Genomic DNA, 9,643 nt, shown 5'->3' with positions numbered 1-9,643 from the left:
TTAGATGTCATCCATATTAGGAGAGAAACTCTATATTTAGATGTTATCTCTTTAATTCTCTAAATAGATACAGAGGATGTCATATATAGATGATTTGCTGGAGTACAAAGGGATATGAAGGATAAAAGTATTTTAGATGATCATCTAAATAAAGATATAAATGACCAAATTTAGATGAGCTTGTTGAGGGTGATGGTTATGGCGACGCAGTGCCATAGTTGCTCGCATGTGGTGCGATGCTGTGGGGGAAAAAATAAAGTGTTTTCGTCGAGACAAGAAATGGGGGGATGGAGTGTGCTGCACAAGCATAAATGGTGCGTGGCACTTTTCTCTGTTGTGTCGATGTGCTCCTCTCCTGCATCGATGGATCGGTCAGCGCTCTTGCAGAGGTTGCCGATACTCTGCACTTAGATATTTTGGAGCGAGTACGGCGGGTAAAAGCTAAACCATTCATTTCTTGGCTTCTGTTTAGGCTTATTAAAATTTGAATTTTTGATTTTAAATTTGGTATATATTTTAAGATTCCTTTTATCGTAATTTATTCTCAGCCTTAATTTTTATATCAAGGAACACATATTTAGAAGTTTTATTTATAATTATTTTTTATTTTAAATATATCATTTGACTTTTTTGGTTAATTTGAAATATGTTATTACGATTTGACTAATTGACTAATTGTAAATATGTCATTATAATTTCAGAAATATTGAAAATACGACACTCCATACTTTTCAGGGTATTTTTTAAAAAAAATTAGACCATATTGTTCTTATGCTGTTTACTGCACCCTGGTATGTGCAAAGGATAAGTTGGTCAAAAAATGATATATCTGAAATAGTTCTAAAATTATAATGTTATTTTTATAATTAGTCAAATAGTAATATATATTTCAGAATTGACAAATTTATAATGGTATGAATCTAATTAACCCGACTTGTTTTATAAAAAAACCAAACAATAAAAAAAAGGGCTAAAAATGGCACGTGGATTGGTTTTGGTACGTTGGATGAAAATTTTGCACCGCTAAATTTAGGAAGAGTAGACCGGTAGAGATAAGGATATGTTATTTGGAGCCTTATCAAAGTTTAGCCAATGCGATAATACTTTAGTTGAGCGACCAAACAATCGGACGCCATCTTCTAAACTACGACATTTGGATTCCAAATCAGCGAAAGCCTTATTCCCATTTACAAATTAAAATGTGTTGGTTGGGGTTGAGAGCTAACGGAGATATTCTATCCATTACAAAATATAATCATTTACAACATTTGAATTTTATGTCAAAATATGAGCATTTATACCACTTATATCATCAATCACTTTACATTTAAAATTTTTCTTATTTTATCCCTATATATCCTTTTAACCTCATCCATTCCTCATTTATGAAGAGTCATCATATAATTCATTCATGTTATATGAAAATACTTAATTTTTGGAACAGAGATAATATGTTTTATCATTTTTAGTGTGTAGTTGCAAACTCATATACTCCCTCTCGTCCGATAATTTTTGTCATTTTAAATAACGACATGGTCTTTTAAACATATTTTAACTGTTATTTCCATTAAAATACATGCAATAAGTAAATATTTTTATTAAGGTATTATTTATGATTTATCTAAACATATTATCCTAGTTTTTTTCAAAATACATATTTTAAAAAGTTATTAATAGTTAAAGTTTAAAAGTTTGATCACATTTCTATCAAAGCGATGAGAATTATGGAACCAGATGGTGTAGGAAATTCATTTAGTTCTTACAATTCTGAAGTTCTTCCAAACAAATAAAATAGACCTGTAAAAAAAACCAAAAGAATGATCAGGTTCACAAAGAAAAATAAATGAATGACTATCAAGATAGCATATTGGATAAGTAATCAAATGCAAAAAGAGAAGTGCTATACTGCCATATGGACTGATTTTTTTTACAGAATTTCCAATCTTACAGCAAAGATCTCAGCCATCTAATTTAATCAATCGAAAGTCAGTTCTAAAAAAAATTAGTCGAAAGTTAGAAAAGATGAACTAAAACCCAATCAGCCTACGACACATCAGCACCAACTGAAAGGAGAGAAGAAAAAAGAAAGAAGAAAGAAGAAGAATCTTCCTCTTCGTCTCGATCGGGACGCGGCTCTCGAACGAACCCCGGCGGCAGCTGAGAGGAGGAACTCCCGGGCGGCGGCGATGGGGGACGCGGCGGCGGAGGTGAGCACCGGCAGCGGCGGGGCGGGGGCAGCAGATCCGCAGAGGCTGAAGCGGATCGGGGCGGCGGCGTACGACTACGAGAACGACTCGCGGTGGGCCGGGTACTGGTCGAACGTCCTCGTGCCGCCCCACCTCGCCTCCCGCCCGGACGTCGTCGACCACTTCAAGCGCAAGTTCTACCAGCGCCACATCGTAAGCCTACCGGCTCGCCGGCCTCCGCTACTCTCCGCTCCGCTTGTTGCTGCTGCCCGCCCTTTCGAAGTGCCCCGATTGGATCGGTTACGGGCTCTCGTCTTTGATGTGTGTGGCCGTTGTGGGTGCATCTCGACGTCGAGTGCTGCAGTTAGTTCTTCGATCTGTCTGACACGGCGGTGCGCACTAGTGTGGGAGAAAATGATTTGGTGTCGCGAAAGGGTTGATGGCTTGAACTTTGATGCTAGAAAGCGCTGCTTGGATTAGACCGTAAAACTGTACATGTAGCATCGAAATAGTATCAAATTGGGTTTATGGGGTGCATGAGGTCGTCGTCGTCATCGTACTCAATATCACACTGTCTTTTGTTCCCTGGAGTTGGTAAGATATTGAATTTTACTATTTTTGCACGAGTAAATTTGTTGTAGGTGCCTTTTTACTGTATTGCACTGTTTGTATAAGGAAATTGAGTGTGCTTTACTTGGTCATGTTTATGTTTTGGTGCTGTGAATGAATCAACCAAAATTTCTTGCGTCAGACCAATACATGTAAAAGCAGAAAACATCTATTGATGAGGTTAAGGTTCAATTTATTTTTTCAGACAACATTTTTGGTTGACTTTCATTTAGAGAATATTTACTGATGATCCAAATCAATTAGCGTGAAGCACGGGATCTTCATTTAAATCTACTAGTTACTAATGACATCAAGAAAATTTCTAAACCATACTGTGAATTCGAGGATGTGCTCGCAATGCCATATTTGATAAGGCTCCCTTTCTGAGCCAATAGTTGTTTCAGACAAAATTCTTCAGTTAGCATTGGTTATGTTGTCATGTTTATGCCATTATGTGAAACGGATACATAAAGTCATAAATGGTGAATTGTATCAATGTTCGTGGTGATTTGATTTCCTCACACATTATCCCTTTACTCTCATCTTTCTGCCATGTACCTGGATTTGCTATACTGGCACTTGTATTTAACCTGATTTATTATTTGCTTGATGTTCTCCACTTGAGTTGATGGTGCCCTTGCTGCTGTGACTTTCTTGAAAGTCTGATTATAGTTTCTTTTGTTAACGTCACCAAAATAAATGTTGTTTGCACTCAGCCTTCTCGATTTGAAAGTTATACCCAAGTAAAAGAATCAAGACAGAATATTAGTGAAATTGTCAAGTTCCTTTTTTCACATTCCAGGATCCTGATTTGATTGTTGAGCCAATGTCTTCCACAAGTTCAACTCAGTCCACCAAACCGGCAGCAAGGTCTTCAGCAACACCATCCAGTGAGAATGTTAGAGCTCGTGACTCAGGTATGGTGAACTTCCTGATCTGGTATGGCTGTTTCAGAATCTTGTGTACTTTATTTTTTTGTTTTTTAAAGCTCTGTAACTTTTGCCTGCTTTATAGTAGCTGGTCTTCGATACAATGTTTACCTTGTCTAAAAACCACTGGTTCTTAATTGTTTAATTTAGAAATGACAATTTGAACGAAGTTAGAAAAACATATCATGATGCACTCGCACCAGTCTAAGTTTTGTTATATATACTTTTTTGTAGGATCAAGTGCAAGATCAACTACTGCCTCCCAACCATCACAACCGGAAAGGACTGCAAATTCTTTACGGTTGGATGGGCGGACTATGCATTTCTCTATCAATGCCTGGGTATGCCTATATATCTCCCCACTTTAGAGTATAAACTGGCATATGCATGATCTAGTGCCTGTGGGAAGAAGTTGCGTGTTACAATGTTCCATCCATTTTAGTTATTTTACTTTTGCCAATTACTACGTACCATTCATCATACTTTTCTACTTGGGATTTTCTCTCATATTTGTTCTCTACCACGGAGAAATATATGACCATGACACTCCCCCTGTTGAACTATGATCATAGCTGTGCTGACCGGCTGCTAGCTTAAGATTATTTTCTGTGAGATATTTTGGTCTACCCCTAATATTGTAACCATTATTATCTCTTCGTTTGCTGGCACTGCTATACATGTTGGAGTACAATAATATGGTTTTGTGAACTTTGCCTTTGCAGATATTGGTTGTTTCTAGTCTTGGAATACTGCCAATTCTACCGAAACATATTGCAAGCAAGGCATATAGACTTTCATTGCTAGGAACAATTTGCTCCTCAGCATATTCTCTTTATGTCACTTACGGGGTAAGTGTTTCTTTATGTGAATAAGCTGGGATACACCTTTCTTTATCTAGTTTTGTTTGTGCTAATTTTCCTCTACCCATCGGTTCCCACCTTTATGCTTGTAGAAACCAAGAGCATGGAACATGGCTGCAGTTCAGCCTTGGTTGCAATCTATAATTGTAGCTAAGGACTTTGTTCATTTGATGTTCTCTCTTATGATGTTCACATCTAATGTGCACTATAAGAGTAAGATTTACTTCCCTTTTCATTTATTCAAATTTGTAAACCTCATACATTTCTCCTCTTAGCTGTTTCATTATTCTGTTGTTGCAGTTGCTCTTCTTCCTGTGCTTTGCTGGGCACTTGATCATGTTGCAAGATTCCTAAGGCGTAACTTGTCACACTCCTCTTTATACAGGCAAGTAAAATTGAATATGGTTATTTGTTCCATTATTTTCAGTGCATGTCACTTCCTCCATTCCAAAATAATAATTATTTTATATGATTCAAATCTTGTTTCACAATATAAGCATTTCTAGCACTATCCACAATAATACTTGTCCCATTAGTCACATCTCATTTAATTTTCCCCATTTCACCCCATTTACTCTCCCACCTCCATTCATTTTATATTTATTGAGGGCACCAGAGTCTTTTCTCGTTAACCTTAGTCTTTGCGAAACAATCTAGAAATGATTATATTTTTGGAAACGAGGGAGTACTTAACAATTCAATGTTTCTTATAATGCAACATTAACCTTTTTATCCACGCCTTTACTGATTCTTGCATATTTGTTGTTCAGGAGGTATTTGGAGGAGCCTTGTCTTTGGGTAGAGACAAATAACACGACAGTCAGCCTCCTTTGTTCAAATGCTGAAATTACTCTCGGTTTCCTTATGATCGTATCCCTTTTCTCGTACGTGGATTCACTTTTGAATGAATCAATTCAATAAGGTTATTTGTGTGTCAACTTATGTAAAGTTTTCTACACATTTGTTCATGCAGGTGGAGACGCAACATAATTCAGACTTTCATGTACTTCCATGTGAGTTAACCTGCTCCCAAAAGAAATTTTGTTTTCTTTGATCTTCGTTGTTTCTCCTTTTAGCAATTTACATTAAATTGATTGCACTAACAAGGCAGTGTGACTGCACTGATGGCTACCTCGTATCACTATTAAAACTTGTACTAATTGACATGTTGCAGAGATGTACCTACATAACTCGTATTAGTTTAAGATATGATAATCCAAGCACTGCACTTTTTATTGAATCTGATTGTTCTTTTCCAACCAAACCTGTTAGGTTTTCAATTGATGCATTCATGGCTGCATTATCAGGCTGACCTTTTCTTACCCATCTTTCGTGCAGCTATTGAAGCTGATGTACCATGCACCAGTAACATCTGGCTATCATCAGAGCGCATGGGCGAGAATAGGCCGGGCTGTGAACCCCTACATCCATGGTTACGCACCATTCCTCAATACACCCATTTCAGCTGTTCAAAGATGGTGGTTGAGGTAGGAAGTATGGATCTGGCATAGCCTTTCTATAGAAAGAAAAGGTCCACCGCACGGAGCTTTTCCGTTACATTTTTTAGAAGGTACTCAACACGTCGATTGCATTTTACTATTGTTATGCACAGCTGTATGCTTCACTTGTTACGCGCGCAGCTGTATTTTCGCTTTCGGCCATAGCGCCATATAAATTTCTGCAAGCTGTATAGCTCCTGTGTGCAGTTACGATGATTTTTCAGAATTACTGGGGACAGTTGTTATAATCAAGAACTGAATGGTAAACATAGAAAGAAGCTTGGCCGGCATTTTCCTTGATCCATTTCGGATCCTTGTGGTTTCTCCTTATTTTGCACTGCAGTAAATTTTTATAGTAGTAACAAGGAAAAGTTGAATCCTTTTGGCTCTATTCTTTCCAGTGAAGTCATAAAACTGGTAATATGCTTTCCAACTGCCGTGTTTGGCGTGGAGGGATAAGGTAACTTATTCCAGGCACGAAAAACATGTAATAGATTAGTACATGATTAATTAATTATTAATTATTAAAAAATAATAAATAGATTAATATGATTTTTTTAAATGACTTTCTTATAGAAAATTTTTGTAAAAAATACACCGTTTAATAGTTCGGGAAGCGTGTGTGTGAAAAAAGAGGGGATAAGATAACTAACTTGCCTCACCGAACGCGGCTATAAGTTGCGTTTAGTAGGTAGTGTTTCCAAACTCTTCCTTCCTGTTTGCTGCGTGCATGCTTCTTAAGCTAATAAACATATCAATTTTTTTTATAACTTTTTTGTAGGAAAGTTGTTTTAGCTTATATAGTTAATCATGCCTTAATCTTCCACTCTGTTTTGCATGCTAACTAACCCTCACCGCACCCTAAGATGTTTTAGCTTTTATCAAAGTTAAAATTATTTTAAAATTGACCAAATCTATAGAAAAATATAGTAATATTTTCACCGTAAAAAAAATATATTTAATGTTTTATTTAATGAAACTAATTTGGTGTTATAAATGTTATTATATGTTTATATAAACTTGATCAAACTTAAAAGAATTAACTTAAAAGGCTAAATCATCTTATAATATACTCCACCCTTTCCAAATAAATAGAAACATAGTACTTGATATGATATATCCAAGTGCTACAAATTTATATATTCTTCTTTCCAAAGTATAGAAACATGTGATGCATCCTATTATTACGAATCTAGATATGAGATATGTCTAGATCACATCTAATACAAAGTTTCCATGTTTTGTAATGAAAAGAGTATATTTTAGAATGAAGGAAGTAGCTATTCTCTCTATTGCAAAGTAACTTAATTTTCCACTCATTTCACACCTATCAAAAGAAAGGACCAATGCACCACCAACTTTATCAAATCACTCATTCCATAAGTATCAAAAAGAAAAAGAAAAAAAGAAAAGAAAACCAATATACCCTTCACTTTATCAAATCACATTGCAATTCTTTCTCACTCTGTTTGTTTTCTACTTTTACTAGACTCAATATAATAATAGCTTAAAAATAAATTTATGTTAGGGCAAAGAAGCGGTGTAAAGATTATTGTGTGCAAGCACGCACCGAGGGGGTACAGCTGTGTTCGAAATCGACCAACGAGGTTTATTTATATAAAAGTTATTTAAAAATATCAGATTGATTTATTTTTTAAGTTTATAAAAATTAATACTCAACTAATTATGTGTTAATGGTTTTTTCGTTTTACATGCGCTGATTAGGGGTGGTAATGGTCTAACTATTTTGCCTATAAAATTTAAAGCCTGGGTTCAAAACAGGTAAAAAAATTATATAGAATTTTAAGCTAAATTTTTTTTAAAAAATTAAATAGAATTATAAAAAAAACCCACAAATCTTGGGCCATTTCTACCCTTACCCTTAGCGCTTATTAGACCAGGGTGGCAGGTAACTTGGAACGCGCCCTACCTAGATACATCCAGGTCTCACGCCTAAGTGCCCAAACTGCTCCGCAACAGCCAAGCCAACATGCAGATGCAGAGTCAGAGGCACGGCCGCGAAGACCGCGTCCGCGAATCAAGCAGAGGCGCAGAAGAAGCCCACCCAATTCGGCACGCGGCGACGGCGACGGCGGCGGCGGCGGCGGCGGAGACGAAGATGGCCACGCCACCGGCATGCCCGTCAACCATGTCCCTCCCAGCCGCCGCCGGCGTGGGAGTCGGCGAAGGGAAGGGGAAGGGGAAGGGCCCCGCCCCGTCCGGCCGCGGGCGCACGCGGCTGCGCGGCGAGCAGCTGCGGCAGCTCCACGAGATCTTCCTCCGGTTCGACCTCGACGGCGACGGGAGCCTCACCAAGCTGGAGCTCGCCGCGCTCCTCCGCTCGCTCGGCCTCCGCCCCGCGGCCGGGGACGAGATCCACGCCCTCATCGCCGCCATGGACGCCGACGGCAACGGCACCGTCGAGTTCGACGAGCTCGCCTCCTCCCTCGCGGAGCTCATCCTCGGGCCCTGCCGCCCCGCCGTCGCCGTCGACCAGGCGGAGCTCGCGGAGGCCTTCCGGGCCTTCGACCGCGACGGCAACGGCTTCATCTCCGCCGCCGAGCTCGCGCGCTCAATGGCGCGCATGGGCCACCCAATCTGCTACGCGGAGCTCACCGACATGATGCGCGAGGCCGACACCGACGGCGACGGCGTCATCAGCTTCCAGGAGTTCACCGCCATCATGGCCAAGTCCGCCCTCGATTTCCTCGGACTCGCTGCCTTGTGAGGGACATGGATTCATGCTTGGTCTCCTTCCTCTGGTTAGCTTTCTCCGTTTGTGCATTTGTTCGTTCCCCTTTGCTAATTGCTAATATATGCATATTTGATTGAATCGGTTCTACCATATGTGTTGTTGTAAATATTGTGTATAGTCGTAATTGTTATCCAGGAACAACATAGATAATTTGCCTGATCAAATTACGTGGCAAGGAAATAAAAAACCCAGTAATGTTTGATCCATCTGATTTGGAGTTACTGTGTTCATCAGTTGATACAAACTGGCTGCTAGGACACACATCATCATAGCGGATCCTTGCAATACTTGTTTAGGAATTCCACTTGTTTAATTTGCACAAAGCCTTTTGGAACGGACTTGTCACTGGCTAGAAATCAACGTTTCTTCATGTGTTATCCACAAAAGAACATAAGAATATGAACAATGTGATGACCCTCGATCGGAGGCCAAAAAATCAAAGCTGAAGGCTCTCAGCTTCGGCTGTGTTCTTCTCCGGATTATTGTATGTTTCTTTCGGTTTTTTATCCCCGCTTTCTTAATTGCTAAATGATAAATATATATATATATATATATAAGTTTATTATCTAATATTTCTAAAGTAGATTTCTAAATTCACAGTAATTATTTCCATCGTTACACATTACATAGCTAACACCAGAATCAAATAATCTTTTATCAACGGCTAGAACATCACTCTTTTGTATTGCCTGCTTAATTTGTGCTTCTGTTTCTGACTCAAAATTGACAACGCACCAACCACTCATACATCAACTCTGTCAGAGGGCTTATGCAATATGTGAAAAAAAAAATCCACCATGTCGTG

General features: G+C 38.8%; 2 protein-coding genes across 2 annotated transcripts; both read left to right on the top strand.

Moving 5' to 3' along the window:
• Window positions 1–2,022: 2,022 nt before the first annotated feature.
• LOC102702791 lies at window positions 2,023–6,385 on the top strand. Its single transcript, XM_006644280.3, has 9 exons — window positions 2,023–2,399; window positions 3,598–3,712; window positions 3,959–4,065; window positions 4,447–4,572; window positions 4,677–4,797; window positions 4,885–4,969; window positions 5,355–5,468; window positions 5,558–5,597; window positions 5,923–6,385. The coding sequence occupies exons 1-9, from the start codon at window positions 2,187–2,189 to the stop codon at window positions 6,073–6,075; spliced, it is 1,074 nt and encodes a 357-aa protein (XP_006644343.1). The 5' UTR covers window positions 2,023–2,186; the 3' UTR covers window positions 6,076–6,385.
• A 1,612-nt stretch (window positions 6,386–7,997) lies between these two features.
• LOC102702713 (probable calcium-binding protein CML12) lies at window positions 7,998–9,044 on the top strand. Its single transcript, XM_040529304.1, has one exon. The coding sequence runs from the start codon at window positions 8,074–8,076 to the stop codon at window positions 8,809–8,811; it is 738 nt and encodes a 245-aa protein (XP_040385238.1). The 5' UTR covers window positions 7,998–8,073; the 3' UTR covers window positions 8,812–9,044.
• Window positions 9,045–9,643: the final 599 nt, after the last annotated feature.

The sequence above is a fragment of the Oryza brachyantha genome, chromosome 1 (genome assembly GCF_000231095.2).
Source record: "Oryza brachyantha chromosome 1, ObraRS2, whole genome shotgun sequence".
Classification (NCBI taxonomy): domain Eukaryota; kingdom Viridiplantae; phylum Streptophyta; class Magnoliopsida; order Poales; family Poaceae; genus Oryza; species Oryza brachyantha.
This window is presented reverse-complemented; position numbering and strand designations above follow the sequence as displayed.

Bases quoted from the DNA above. Each gene is read 5' to 3' on its own strand.
- LOC102702713 (XM_040529304.1), top strand. From the start codon at position 8,074: ATGCAGATGCAGAGTCAGAGGCACGGCCGCGAAGACCGCGTCCGCGAA.
- LOC102702791 (XM_006644280.3), top strand. From the start codon at position 2,187: ATGGGGGACGCGGCGGCGGAGGTGAGCACCGGCAGCGGCGGGGCGGGG. The intron at 2,400-3,597 runs GTAAGCCTACCG...TTCACATTCCAG, and splicing joins AGTTCTACCAGCGCCACATC to GATCCTGATTTGATTGTTGA. The intron at 4,573-4,676 runs GTAAGTGTTTCT...TTATGCTTGTAG, and splicing joins CTCTTTATGTCACTTACGGG to AAACCAAGAGCATGGAACAT.